This window comes from Engystomops pustulosus, chromosome 1, assembly GCF_040894005.1.
Source record: "Engystomops pustulosus chromosome 1, aEngPut4.maternal, whole genome shotgun sequence".
NCBI classification, from domain to species: Eukaryota; Metazoa; Chordata; class Amphibia; order Anura; family Leptodactylidae; genus Engystomops; species Engystomops pustulosus.
The window spans coordinates 271,216,684-271,231,917 of NC_092411.1; the positions used below are offsets into that span (position 1 = coordinate 271,216,684).

At 41.3% G+C, this 15,234-nt stretch overlaps 1 protein-coding gene across 8 annotated transcripts in view; it reads right to left on the bottom strand.

The window, feature by feature from the left end:
* Positions 1–859: 859 nt before the first annotated feature.
* The window catches only part of ADD1 (adducin 1), a 51,029-nt gene continuing 36,654 nt past the window's right edge, over positions 860–15,234 (bottom strand). For 2 of the 8 annotated variants that reach the window (XM_072126177.1, XM_072126178.1), the window contains exons 13-16: positions 12,047–12,203; positions 10,331–10,660; positions 9,790–9,882; positions 860–3,384 (exon numbers count right to left, since the gene is read on the bottom strand). In XM_072126177.1, the coding sequence (XP_071982278.1) occupies positions 2,996–3,384; positions 9,790–9,882; positions 10,331–10,660; positions 12,047–12,203 (969 nt within the window). In that variant the 3' untranslated portion in view covers positions 860–2,995. Of the gene's footprint in view, positions 3,385–8,226; positions 8,262–9,789; positions 9,883–10,330; positions 10,661–12,046; positions 12,204–14,150; positions 14,244–15,234 lie in introns of those variants that run through there. The other 6 variants (XM_072126179.1, XM_072126182.1, XM_072126183.1 and 3 more) reach the window with 4 other exon arrangements.

Consider the following 15,234-nt stretch of genomic DNA (forward strand, 5'->3'; position numbering starts at 1 on the left):
GTGGAAAACGCGTAGGCCCTTTTTCCACAGAAATCATACTTGGCGATGCAGTAAAGGATATTTGTCATTCTGTTTAAGTTTTGGAATTCTTGAGAAAAATAAAGATTTGAAGTTTTTAAAGGATTCCTCGGTGCGGGAGTAAACTTCTCTTCACTTGCAAGAAAGATCACACACCAGAGCTCTGAATCCAGCTGCAATCCTGGGATATAAATGCATATCACAGTCCTGCTGTTACTAACAATACAAAGAAATGATTACACAGATATTCAGGTGAGCGCTGTACTCGGCTACTTTAGTAAGTTCCATAGACAGTGAATGGAGTGTCAGTGCACATGTCAGCAGACCCCCCCCGACTCTCATTATCCATGGGGGGGTCCCATTATCAGGAGGTCAATATAGACACATTTCTATAGTGGAAATGATATACTGAATAAATAAAGGCACAACCAAACCCTTCATTATCATCAGGTACCTGCCACCTATGGAGAGGAATGGGCCCAAAGGAAGAGATTCACTTCAGGATTTGTCCTCAAACCTACAACAATTTTAATTTTTTTATTTTTTACATCAGACAGTAGATCAGGAGTTTAAAACAAATTTATTTGTGAGTAAAATAAAACAATACAAGGAAAGAAGAGAAATAAAAATACATGACCCTTTTGAAGAGTATCAATAATACATGACCCTACTAAACTGATACAAACGCCTGGAATTCTAATCATTGCAAAATAAGAACAATAAAAAAAAAGGTTTAAAAATGAGTCAAATAATTATATTTAAAAGGAGAATAAAAATTTGGATAGCTGGAGGTCCCCATCATGACGGCATGTGGCGTTCCTAACATAGTGGGGAAGTGAACTTGTGGGAAAGGAGGATTTAATCATAATATCAAAGTGCAATATCCTTCATATAGGTTTTTTTTTTTTTTTAATTTGAGAGTAATACAAGATATATATAGGTATCCAGTTAAAGTGTTCATAGCATTGTCTAAAACCTCAATGCTCAACGAGTGTGACCGCCTTTCACCATAACGATCCCACTCATTGTACCCCACCCAGGAAGCAGAGATATCACAAATGTTTAGGTGGGAATCGGTGCTTTTGGAGGACACGTCCGTTTCACTCTACAAAACTGCAGACAGTGTTATCTATTGTCCATGAAGATCAGTTTAACCCTAACTTTGATAGTATTAGTATCAGGGATATGAAAAATTCATTTATATTCTAGGATTGTAGCTGGACTTGGAGCCCTCTGGTGCAATGGTGTGTGAGATCTCTTCATTGTACTTCTGCATAGCCCCTCCCCTCTACTGTAGCAGTTTCGGTTTAAATACTATGGCAGTTAATCAGGGGGGAGGAGCTGTGTCGCAGTAGATCTCACACAACAGTGCATACAGCTACAATCCTGGAATATAAATACAAATTTCACAGTCCTGCTGCTAATAATACTCACAAATTATTGTACAAATCATCAGGGCCATAACCTAACACTTTCTGCAGTTTTGGACGACCAAACCTGCTAACCAGATTCCCTTTAAATGTGTTTATTCCGATATACAAAAAAACGCTACATAATAAGTCGCTGTAACAGATAATATAGTAATGTAGCACCCATAACATATCATGGTGCCCGGTACATTGCTTAGAGACCTACCGTGCACCTTCAAGGACCTACAACTTGATAATCCCTGCACTTCACGTAATTCACAGTTTTCCCAGGGCTACATTTTGAGATTTCAGATACGAGAGAGAGAGATGATAATAATCAGATTTCCAATAATTGGGAGATGAAGAACTTGTACAGCTCGGAAGACTCAAGTCTAGTAGGAGACTTTTAGGATAGGACAACGCAGCTGTAATGTAAATTCAAGCCTCGTCACAACTTTTTATTTTTTGTAAAATAAATAAAGTTCCAGGCAGACGAGAGCAAAAAAAAAAAGGTAAAAAAACTGTACCTATAGAACATGTTACAAGGACTAAATCCTCAAACTCAAGATTATACCGAAAGGTGTTCCTGTGGCCGACGGATATAGCCGGAGCGACCCTGGTCTGTGCGGTGTGTGTGTGTTCAGTGTGGACTACAACTCCTATCATGGCCACCGTATGGTAGACGACAGACTTGGGAAGCGTTGGTCTGGCCACAATATGGCCGCCTTCGGTGATGGGGGGGAAAACAAAGGAAAGTGGTCATTAGTAAGCGCGGTGGTCTGTGGACAGGCTGAAGGTGCATTCAGATTTTGGTTATTAAGACAATGTCACGCAGTGATCTTCCTAGTAGCGCCGCTTTACATCCGGTAGGAATGTATGCATCGGGTTATATATGGATTACTATATGGGACAAGGGTGTACAAGTATGGAGCTATGATATCTCAGCAGAACCTAGAACTGCGGTGTAGGAAGTGATATCAGCAGACGGATTGGAGAACAAGTCGTGGTCTAGCTATTCATTCCGAGTCTTTAAGGCAGCAGCAGGCGCGGATGATATAAAAAGATGAGGATTATACCATTATCAGCTATAAAGAACCGAGTGGCAGCGCTGGAAGCAACTTGGGGGGAGGTGGATTTTTATAAAGGATCATGTGGTGCTGTGTTTAGTCATTCCCTCACACGTGGTAGAAGCAGGGCGAGTATTTACAAGAGACATGCTAAGGGCGGAGTGCAATCTGTAATATACAAGCTTAATAAAACATACGGATGAGGGACGTCTACGCGCGGTGAACGGTTTTTGGAGTGACGAGCTGCTGAACACACAGGTTAGCACCTGACGTGGTGGGGATGGCGTTCCCGTGGGGGGTGGGTTTATAACCTTTTTTCACAGTCAAGCTACAACTATAGCAGTTTCAGTTATCGTGAGGTTCTCGCATTACTTTATATAATGAGAAGGGGGGGAAAAAAAGAAACACAAAAGAAATGACAAAAATAATAACAATACGATGCGGGTACATTCTAGTGGTTAATGAACTGACTTCTCAGAAACATGACAGTGTTCCTGCAGTTTAGGACTCGCTCTTCTTTTTGTTCTTCTTCAGGAAGGAAGGCGTGCGGAATTTCTTCTTCTTTTTGGAAGGCGATTTCCCCGGGGACTCGTCGCTGCCTGCGTCGGGCTGAGCGGTATCTGCCGGTTGTGCGGCGTCTGCCTGTGCCGCCTCCTCTGGGGTAGGCGAAGGCTCAATGTTCTGAGGTTCGGGCTCTTTAGTTCCTTCGGGGGCGGCCTCTGTGTGGACCTGAGGGGGGTCTTCCTCGGGAGCCTTTTCTTCGGGATTTGGTTTTGCAGGCGCTGGGAAGAGGAGGGATTCGGATGGCTCGTCTGGGGTGAGGTCAGGGAGAGTCTGCTTAAAGGTTGCAGCATCACTGTCATCTCTGTAAGTCTGCTCGTGCTGAGATTCTGGAATAGGGGAGGGAAGAAACATACAGACAAGTCAGTAACAGCCAAGACAATTATGGGAGAAGACTGAGATCCGGAATGTTATTACACACTTCTACATGTATCAGAATTCTTATATAATCCATAAGCAATGAAGTTTTTGTTATCCACTGGAATTGATCCGGAAGTGTGTAATACATTCACTATACGTAAGGATAAAGCCGACATCTCCCACCTCAGTGTAGAAGGTTAAAAAGCCAATGGTTAAAAATGTTGTCAAATACAAGAAAGAAAATAATTTGGAACATGTTTTTAGGATTACTAATCCGATATTAGAAAACTTGTTAGGAAGAACTAATAATAATTGGACACATGAGAAGACTGAATCATTGATGTGACGTGGTGTTAGTTCCTTCATCCCCATCAGTAAGGGACAGTATAGGAAAAGTAGAAATTTCGTGAAATGCTGCGGCCTGTTGGTTACATTGTGTTCCCCATCCAGGCTAATGTAGTTATGTAACTCAGTAACACAGAAGGAGATTTGTCCGCTTTGATACCGGTTAATATAAGTGTCCCCAGCCCTTGAGGCTGGTGGTAATTGCTCCAATCATTAGCATTACCTATGATCAGATAACCCTCCTCTGCCTTAGCAAGGTGTAACCGACCCAACACATAAGACAGCTGAGCATTCAGAGGGCAAAATATTCTTACCAACCACCCACTTTACTCTTTGGCTGAGGGTGCATGTGTTCTAAGAAGAAGGAAAGACACTACCTGGAGCATCCAGGATTGTGTCATCAATCCGGACTACAATGAAGTAGGAAATATTGAAATCTGACTGCCCAATATCTGACTTATGGGATTTGTGACACGCACACAATGCAGAAAAATATCTGTTTTAACTTTTATTTATCTAAAGCAAATACCTGTCACTTGATGCAAAAAGTTGGGCTCTGACCAGACAAAATCTTGGCTTAATATGCAACAGAAAACAGTTGCTTTCTGGGGTAAATGCCGCAGTCATCCTGCAATGTGTGTGGATTCCCCCTATAGGTCATGTCGTTGTTATACCAAATTGACAAAAGGCTCATGATAAAGCTCTGATGCACTGTAGCAGACATGACCGCGGAGTATAAGGGGCTTCCTGTCTGAATCCGTACCCCCATGCCACCAGGGGGATCTGATCCAGTCTGTTGTAGCTCTGGGGCTGCCCAATGTCTGTGCAAGCCGGGCCCTGTAACCCAAAGAGCATACATTAGCATGCCCAGCAAATGACATAACACTGTATTACAATACATATGTATTACAGTGCAGGGATTTGGACTTAAAAAAAGCAATTATAACATCACTTGTTCAAGTCCAAGTTTGAAAAAAAAAAAAAAAAAAAAATTTAAAGAAAATAAATAAATACAAAATATAATTTAAATCCCCAAATAACCTCCTTATTCTTTATTAGGTATGTAAATTCTAACAAAAAACCCACATTACTGTGTATCACCACATCTGTAATAACCCGTATGATAAATCTGAAACATAATTAGACCTACAAGATGAACAAAAAAATAAAAAATTGCTGAAAAATGTGCCCAAAATTTAGATTTTTCATCAAATTCCTTCACAGAAAGTGTTCTAAAAAGTTATGTAGCCCATAATGTTACAACTGAATAAAACAACTATTCGTGCATTTGGGTTTTCATTCCGGAAAATTGGGAGAATAAACACAATTACATAAATGAGGCATCGCCATAACTGTGAAAAGCGTCCAAAAACGTGCTGCAAGCCAAAAACAAGAATCAATTTTTTTTCCCCTCTGAGTAATAGTTAACCAATTCTCGCCAATAAGACATAGGTGCCCCAAATTGAAGTATCTGTAAAGCGCATCTCATCCCACAAAAAATAATGTCCTCATTATAAAAAAAAAAAAAATAAAAAAAAATAAAAAAAATGTCATGGCCTGTACAAGTCATGTGACAATGCAAATCCGGTCTGAACGGCGCTGCTTCCCTTCAATGACCTTCCAGCTGTCCGCACAGACGGATACCACCACGTATGGGCTACTAACGCACACAGGATTAACTTGGCAGTGCATTATGGTATTTTAGGCTTTGAGAATGTAAAAATGTTTTGAAAGATACATTCATTTTTGGCAAATCATTGTAGTTTCCCATCAGAGTCCCCTGAACAGAAGGAAGTGTAAGGCCCCGGGGCAAAAGCACCGATGGTAATTCACCTCTGTCTACACCTCCTCGCTCCTCCAAGTAGTCTCTGGCAGAACAGAATGTATGTTTGATTAAAGAATTGAGCACTGCATGTTCAGGACTTCCTGGGACTACAGGAGAAGTCCTACGGGTCGACTCTGTGCTAAGATTTCGGACACCCGTGCCATAGGTTCCCCACCACCGGCCTATGTGATTCCTCCTCCCTCCTGAACATATATAAACCATCTATTGGACTGAACCTAGAACCGCTGAACTGAACTCACCAGGTCAGTTCACAGATTCTACATTCCGTCCAGTAACTTCTGCATTCTGAGGCTTTTTCCACCAATCCGGATTCTGATCTGCTACATAGAAACAGTCAAAACCTGACAGCTTTTTATTTACAGTAAATGGGGAAACCGGCAGCAAAAGAAGCAGAACGTAACGCGGTGGGCGATCGTTATCACGTCAGGAGCAGCAGAGAAGCCGACAAGAGGTGCCACAAAATGCTCAGCAGGAAAATGCTAAAGGCAAAACATGAAGCAACTTTCCAAAATACCTTCTGCGTGGAAAAAAAAAAAATGTAAAAAAAAAAAAATTGCATCGCAAAATGGTTCTTTAATGAAAATGCTTTCTACACTACTAACGAGAATGACTCATCACATCACATGCCTCTTATCATAGTAGCTTAAAGGGAATCTACTACCAGGATGAAGGATTGTAAACCCAGCACAATAACATAATGGTGTGTGTGCCTCCTCGGGCAGGATTCATTCTTCTTGTAGACTCTTATCCCCCCTTATTTTTTACAAAACAAAAGGCATTAAAATTATGCAAATGCCTCATTTGCATAACTTGTTAAAACTGGGGCATAAAGTAGCTAAAAGAAGAGCAGATCCTGCCAGAGGGGGCGCACACCAGTATGTCAGTGTGCTCGTAACCTGGAGTAGCCGCTATGTGTAGCCTCAAGTCCGGCTACTCCACGCCCCAGTAGCCGCTTTACAAAATTTACATATATTAGGGTATTAAAGTTTTAAAAAGATAGCGGGGACGTGAGGATTATCTCTAATAAGGGCTATCCTCACATTCCATACATGCACCTACCACCCGTTCTATCTTTATAGTTAGAATCCTGGTGGTAGGTCCCCTTTAACAAGAATGTTAAAAAAAAAAAAAAAATAATAATAATATCGAAAAAAAATGTTAACTTTTATTCCCCTTGCATCTCAAAACCTATTTCTAGAAAATTACACAAGAAACCTGTCAGACAAACATATCTTTGAAAACTGCTATTATACAACAGTACAACTATCCCTATATCATTCCTCCGCTTGTCAGTCACACTCAGCCAATATCTCTCTCATTCCTGAGGGAGGGGTGAATGTTGTGGCAGAGCTAGAATAAACATGAATATGTATAGCTGATGAGTCAACTTTATGAACAGACTGTGGAACTCTACAGGCATGGAGAGGAACAATATAGGGATAGTTATACTGCTGTATAATCGCAGCTTTAAAGATATGTTAATGAGTGTGGGTTAATTAATTTATTCCCTTTAACAGGTCCTAAACCCAAAAGTCATTGACCTAAATTATTTATTTACTTTTACATTTTACTTCTCCTGCTCCAGCGTTATGGAGTAACGGGATTAGATTCAGCCAATGAGTGGCCTCCTCAGACCATGGGAGGTCACTTCCATTTTTTTTTTTTAGCGCTCTGCACCCCTATCCATAGGCAGAAGAGGGTCGGCCCAACTATCACTGTGTGGTGACAATACTGTGCCCTCACTGCACCATGACAGGGAGCCATAGACTTCTATGGTGGTCACAAATACTGGTGTGTGAATGAGCCCTTCGACAGGATTTTCATCCGATATGTTATCTTGCCATTTTTCAGTTTTGTTGTTGAAGACTTTTACTCACGTGTAGCCCTAGGGCGGTGATGGCGAACCTTTTAGTGGCCGGGTGCCCAAACTGAACCCAAAACCCCCCTTATTTATCGTGAGGTGCCAACTAAAAATTAAAGCAGTAACTTATTGCTCCCTGTACTCCAATAACTTTCAATCATATTGTCCTCCTGAGGACAGCAACACAGTAGAAAATTTGCATCATTTTAGCTTCTTTCCATTGTCCCTCTGTGCACAGAGAATTGTGGGGCCTGTTACTCATTCTCCCTCTTCCTACAGTCCCAAGTAGCGAAATCCGTATCAAAATACGACTGAAAGCAGCATCTTTTAAGTTGCTTGGAACTGCAGGAAGATTCTTTGAGTCCTGTCTGGTGTGCTGGGGTGATGGCCTGGGTGCCCACAGAAAGGCCTCTGAGTGCCACCTCTGGCACCCGTGCCATAGGTTCGCCACCACTGCCCTAGGGCATTACAGTGAAGCAGAAGTTATTTTCTATGGCCGACATCGTTGTAAGTCGCATTAAACCATTTTCCCCCTTAGAGAACTTTTTTTCTAAAGGTTCCCTGTATATTATCTCACCAACTACATTAGAATTTAGATATATTATATAAAAAAAAATAAAAAATTTTGGTTTATTCGGAGGAAGTTAATTAAAATTAAAAACAGAGATGCGATAGAATGAAGCAAAGCACACAAGGGAATTTGGAGGAAGAAATAAAAGGAGAAAAGGGAATAGGATTGGAAGAATGAGATGATACTTACTATGGTAACAGGTATTCTTTAGCAAATCCATCTCCTGTTTGGCAGCCACAAGAAAAAAAAAAGCACAAGTAGAAAAAAAAAAAAAAAAAAAGGTCTAATGCATTCATCGAAGATGTTTTATAGTCAAATGAAAAGTTGGCAACAATCTTGAGATGATATAAGGCGAGAAGTGCAGAAGTGAATGCAGGTAAGTCACAGACATATGACCTCAATATGAAGGGAGGGCAGGGGGTGCACACACAACAGTGCAGACTACACGGATAGACAGGAGGGGGCGCCACACACCAATCAGGTCACAGATTACTACATCTGCTCTCATCTTTGCCTGCATGAAACCTTCTACTCTCTGGAAGTTGGCTAAGAAGAAGCTGGGTATATGTCAGACACCGTATATACACCGGCCAGAAGGGTAAAATATGGTTTGAAACTAGGCAGAAAAAAAAAAAACAAAAAAAAAAACAAAAAAAAAAAAAACCTGTAGGTTTTTCTGGATATTCTAGTAATCTAGGGAGAAATGCTAGTGTTTAATTTGGTGTCCTAAAAATGTGCTTAAGATTTATTAAGTCACCAGATTTTACCCTTATTTACTACTCCCCCCACCCCTCAGATAGGGGATAGAATGTCCTTTCTAGAATCTCACAGGCTTACCGATTAAAAAAAAATGAATAAATCTTCTCTTAAGTCGTGTGAAAATGAGAAGAGCAGAGAAGACTCAAGAGTAGTCAAGTTTAGAGTCTGCAGAGAGGTATTCACATGACTTTGGAGGAAATCCTATAGCACCTAGTAATATGCTTTTGGTGTCATATTAAAGATAACAATCTCATCTTTAAGATCACATCAGGCTTGTGGTTTTATGGGCTACAGAATTAAGAGTTAAAAACTATGTAGGAACGGGATCTTTATCTGCATCTCCTATTACTAATTATGTGCATCTGCTGCAAATCACAAAACCACAAGCCGGATGCATTCTGAAAGATGAGATTATCATCTTTAATGTAACACCAAAAGCAGGTTTCTAGACGCTAAAGAATCTCCTCAAAAATCATGTGAAAATAGGCAAACAGACGAGAAAGCACATAAAAAAAAGGAAAGGATATTTCATCCCCTATCCTAGGGGGCTGCTAGTTTAACTGGTGACCATTTCCCTTTAAGGGAAACCATCACAAGGACAACAGTAAAGTCAATTGGGGGAGGGGTCTACATGATAAAATCCTCAGCCATCGGCTATATTTTAGCTTGTATGACTGACGCCCTAGAAGCCATGGTAAAAGCTTACATTTTGGCTCCAAATCCAATAGCAAATCCTGATGGAAAACTTTATAGTTGTATCTGGAGGGTATGTTGTGCAGCTATATAGAATTAGTTACTTTTATAGGCATAAAATACATTGCAGAGCACAGACATGTAACTTATCAAATGACAGACAGATAATAATTACCCACCCAAAAAACAAACCTGACGTACGACAGGCCTACATTTGGTAACATTAGAAGGCTACGTTGATGTTCTCTTATGTTATTATAGAAAGCGGAGACGTCATACACTAGGAGCAGACAACGTACCTTCCTCTTGCTTGATAGGAGTGCTGGGGGGTGTGCGGATTAGGGAATGCTCAGGAGGAGTGTCCTTTTGTTCCGGCAACTCTTCTGGGGGTCCTAAATACAGAAGAACATTTGATATCAAACATATAATATACAAGTCCCAGTATGAAGCACGTTCTCAGATTCTCGCAATTATAAATAGACATAGAAATTAACGTAATAATCAAAGAGGAGAGGATTTCCTGACCCCCAAAAATTCCAGATCGTCTTAGACATCAATGAATTGTTAAGACATAAGTGGAAGGAACTTAAAAGATTAGTGAACATGATATGACAAGTTACCATCACCGAGATTAGAAGATAGAAGGAATTAGGAGTGAATATTGTGTGTGGACATTTGTCGATCAATCATTAATCTTATAGATCATACAGGGAATAACCAAATGGAAAAAAAAAAATCATCTCCTTTCAAAGAGGTTTAGTAAGGATTTAGCAAAGCGCCACCAATGTAATCCAGCAGATTCCCAGAATATTGGTGGCACGTGGGCTCCTGGTGATCTACCTGCAGAACAAATCACAAGATCTGGTTTGATGTTAAGAGCCCGGATGACGGCCGTGTGAAACTCCTTGTGAGGAGACTCCGTATTGTGTGACTTTTCTGCAGAGTCATCCGCGGCCTCCTCCAACTCTGCAGCGGACACCTCGATCGCTGGTAAATTGTCACCTTCTTTGAGCAACATTGTAACGTTTGTTGTTAGAACCTTGACCTGTCCGGACAGATCTCGATATTTAACCAGTTCTATCTGGACATCTGTAGAACTGGCATTGGAAGTTTGCGAGTCCGGATGCTTTGTTTGTTCTTCTGTAACCCCGCTACTTGGGAATGAGGGAGCTAGGATGTATATAAATAGGGCAATGCTGATAAAAAGCCTAAAACATCATCTTATCTAAACTATTTGCTATAATCATAAATTACAGTTCTACTGGACAAAATATTTTACTCCCATAGAATTAGTATTTCACGTATTATTGGAAACCATTTTAATTTCAGAACCAAAGTAGGAATGGATTCACAGGTGATGAGAAGCAGGAAGGAAGCAGTTTAACTAATACCCCATAAAGCCCCACGTACAAGAACGCCTAGGGGACATATCTACGGCTGCCAGCTTGCGGTTGTACATATGCCCCCCCCCCCATAGACTCCTATGGCCGCACGAAGTGATACGGTGCTGCACCATACACAGGAAAAAGATCGGACATGTCTCATCTTTCCCTGTGTTATGGCCCATACCGCATGGATCTTTATGGAGAGGGGAGGAGTCCCCCCTCCTGCTCTCCATGGCACCGGGCGGGCATACGTGCATAGAGCCCAACACTTTCTTGTTTCCAGCCGTCTAGGGGACATATGTACGGCTGCAAGCTGGCGGCCATACATACGTCCCCCATAGACGGCTATGGCTGCTGCTTTAACATCTCAATTTCTTGATAAGCTCAGTCTATACTCCAGGAAAGCTCCCTGCATAAAAGCTGAAAGTGTCCATAGACGTATACTGAAGCTTTTTTTGCCTCAGTGTGCTCAGTATACTTTGCAAACAGGAATTACTGGTTGAAAAGTAAAAACGCAGCAGTCTACTCTATATCATCCTGCTTGAGAGTATATGTACAGCGGAGGCCATTAGTGACTATGGGGGAAGGATACAACTGTATGGCTGATATTGTATTGAGGGGTTTCCCCAGTGATGTAATTGGACATATAAGGACCACATCACTGGCTGCTGCTGCTGTTTACTCCCAAGCTTACACCAGGGAGGATACATTGTAGCCTTTCATTGTAAGGATATGTAGGGAATCCTCCAGATAGATCCTTTCAATGGACGGCTTACAACAAGAACTACTCCTCACTGGTCACTCCCATGGGGCTAGGGACACTGCTCTGCAGAGAGAACGGTAAACTTTAACTTGTCTTTTTATCTGAAAAAGGCAATTGTATTATAAAAGCACTAATAGTGTGCACATTGTCAATGGGGACACAGGGGAGCCAGAAACAAGTACCCTTCAACATGAGATGCAGATTGTCTTTATCTTTTGATGGATGTAGAAGATAATTGCTATGTGAAGAAAACATAAGGAGTAACCCCCCCCCCCAGAATAAATGGAGTGATTGTATTTTTTACAGATCTGCACAAGCATCGTCTAATGTGTATGTGTGGCTGCACTGCTAAGTGTCTAGAGACAAGATGGACGCGTCATACATCGCACAACACGTTCAGGAACAAACCTTCAGCATCTTTCTGCTTGCGCTCCACTTCCTTACGATATTCTTCTAGCTCTCGGTCTGTCAGCTTGTTGAATGGGTTTGGCCCGGTGGTGCTGACGATGACCTTTGGCTGATACTCTTTCTCAATAATCGCTTTTGAAGCTGTAATAAGTTCTCCCTGGAAAACAATCAAGGAAACAAAGTTAATACCATTGTATACAGCGAGTCAAGTGATGAACGTATTCTACAATAACAATTGTTCTAACATCCACTATCTTAGGTCTTACATTCGTCCTGTTGGACATGACTAAAATTAGGCAAGTTCTGTTAACGCTTTCCTTTATCACGCAAGCCAATAATATTTTCCCACGATTTATACCAGTGCAGTGTTTGATAGCTTGAGTAATATTACAGCAAAAAAAAAAAAAAAAACAACACGAGAAGTGTGTATCACCTGTACTTACAGTTGTATAATGTGGAGTTAACACTATAATCACTGAGAAGGCTCCAACAAGTGCCATGCAATAGCAGGTCAGCATTACTCTATACCAGGGCATGTCTAGATGCATGCAACCATAAGGGCAGCTTTACTTCTACACAGTATGTTTCACATGTCCAACATCGCCAATACACCTAGCAGGAATAACAGGGACCATGAAGAGGATGATGTGACATCTGTGTGACTGAGTATGCAGTATAGATGATACAGAACGGTATGCTTATAGAGAAAGGGGTCTGTATTTTAGTGTATACACACACAGCGGCAGTGCACAAGGATAGCAAAGCAGGACAAACATGTGAACAACCATGTGGCCAGATGTCCCAGTAAAAAAACAAAACAAAACCCCAAACATTCTGCAAACTACAATGGTTCCGTCTAGGAAATGCTCTTCTCTTTAACGGACCGGTTGCACATCATTTAAAATTACATCCATTGGCATGGCTCCATATATGTACAGATGTGCGTCGCCTGTTATAAAACCGGACCCCACACAGAGGATTTTCCAGATCTGCCCCTAATTTGTCAGGGGTGCATTATCCATCCACAAAATAAAAATTGAGAAGTTTTTTCCACAATTAGGTTATCCTCCTATGCCCCCATCCATTTATGCTGTTCCCACCTTATCTTTTGATGTCCCCCTTCTCTGTTAACATCCTCCCCAAATTGTTGTGCTCTTGTGCAATTCTGATTAGCCAAATCCTTGCTACCCCGAGACCACGATCACACGTCGCCTTTGAATTGTGTTTTGAAACAATGCAAAGTCTGCAGGGTGGAGCTTGCCCCGACTACATTATGTTAACATTATGTTTATATTTTGTTTATGATTAACAAGCTGCAAATCAGGCCAAGATCTTCATCTGAGGCTGGCGGCACACGTGGCGCTTTAAACCTGTTTTTGGTCCGTTTTTAAGCATGCCTGTTTGACCGGTTTTACCTATTATCTTAATTAAAACGGGTCAAAAACGGATGCATTTTTTTAACGGACTGCTTAAAAATGGCCCAAAAACGGGTCGCCGGCCTCAGTCTTTGAATTAGCCCGGCCCTAACTCCAATGAGCCTGATGCTCATCTGTCCATGACGTCTGGCATCGGGGATTGAAAATGAAATGATTGGGTGCGCCCTCTAAAAATTGGCAAGATTCTGGCAATTTTTATCTAATTTTTGTGTGTGAGCTTTTAGGTAACAAATTAAAACCACTAGTTCAAAACCTTTTTTTTTGAACAGACAATATGTGTGTAATACTTATAAAGCATATAAATTTATAAAATTAAAAAAAAGCATCAGCTAAAAGTAATTACTTCATGGCAGAGGCTACTTGTGTGTACATCTGTGTAGCCCAAAGATGCAAAATACATCATGGAAATTATCTGTTCGTGTTTTACCTAATCATACACTGTGTTCTACCCTATATACACTCGTCCTACAGTAAGAGAGGATTGGCTATGAGGTCTGGTACAGGTTGAGTCCAACTTTATAAAACTTATACATCACCAGATAAATTATGGAGTCGCCCTTTATCTAGCAAAAGCAGAACGAAAGCTATTTATATCCCCCTCCATGTAAGCAAATATATTATATAGTAAAGCTACCCAGATTCCCAAAATATAACAGGGCTGTATATACCTTTCTAACTGAGTGGATTTTAGCTGGACTAAATTCCTGCTCTGACAGATCGAACCCATCAATAGTTTCCGAACAGTCTGAAAGAGGCGCGTCCTGAAACAGCAAATTGAGTGAACACAGCAGACCACACCTCAGGTACACCATATAGCACTAAGGACGTGAGAACATGCAGGACAACATGGCAGCGATGACAGGGGAACATGCGAGTGGCAACAAAAAAATGTAAACTACACCAAAGACTGCAAAACCGCACTGAAAACAGAAGGGGGGCGAGAGAAAGGGAATGCACCCGACTGTACACGTAAACGCCAGGCCTAGACCTGTATATGCTCAGAGAGAAGGCGGGGGAAGACGTTTTACTGCAGATATCTCTGTAGCTGCAATAAATGTTATCACTGCTTCCCGTGATCTCATTGCAGCTTATCTGACAGCAGTCGGCACAACATGAACTTTACATGTATGTGGATGGTTTCTAGAGAAAAGATCAGTATCCTGAAGAGATGGTTGTAAACACCGTACAGATAAAGAGCTACAATAAAAGGTTTGTAAATAATGTATAGGTGGTTTGCAGAAATCCATAGAACTGTCAGATGGACCATATTTGCCAGGACTGTCTGTGTAGTTACACTATCAGGCCTCATGCACACAAATGTAATGGGGTCCAATATTCATCTGTCAAGGTGGCACCTGGTCACGGTGCGTTGAGTACATGTCTTACCACACCGTGACCGAATGCTTCTCTAAGGAGAGGGGAGGGGAGAGAAGCGCTCACGCCTCCTCTCTACTGTGTGCAGCTGTATGCTACAGCCCGGTTGAGTGTGCATACGTTGCGTGCTAACATACATTAGTGTGCATGTAGCCTCAGACTCAGAGATATATCTCTGACGTGTAAACAGATCTGTCATCAGAGGTGCAGAAAACAACTGGAAAATATGTTACAAGCTCAAAAACAAGCATAATATTCTCTAAGAGATCATATCATAGATATGATAGATTCATACATTTACACTTTGCAAGGAATTGACGGGGATGTAGAGTCCACAAGTCGACACCAAGGCTATATCAAGACTATAAAATCTTGATA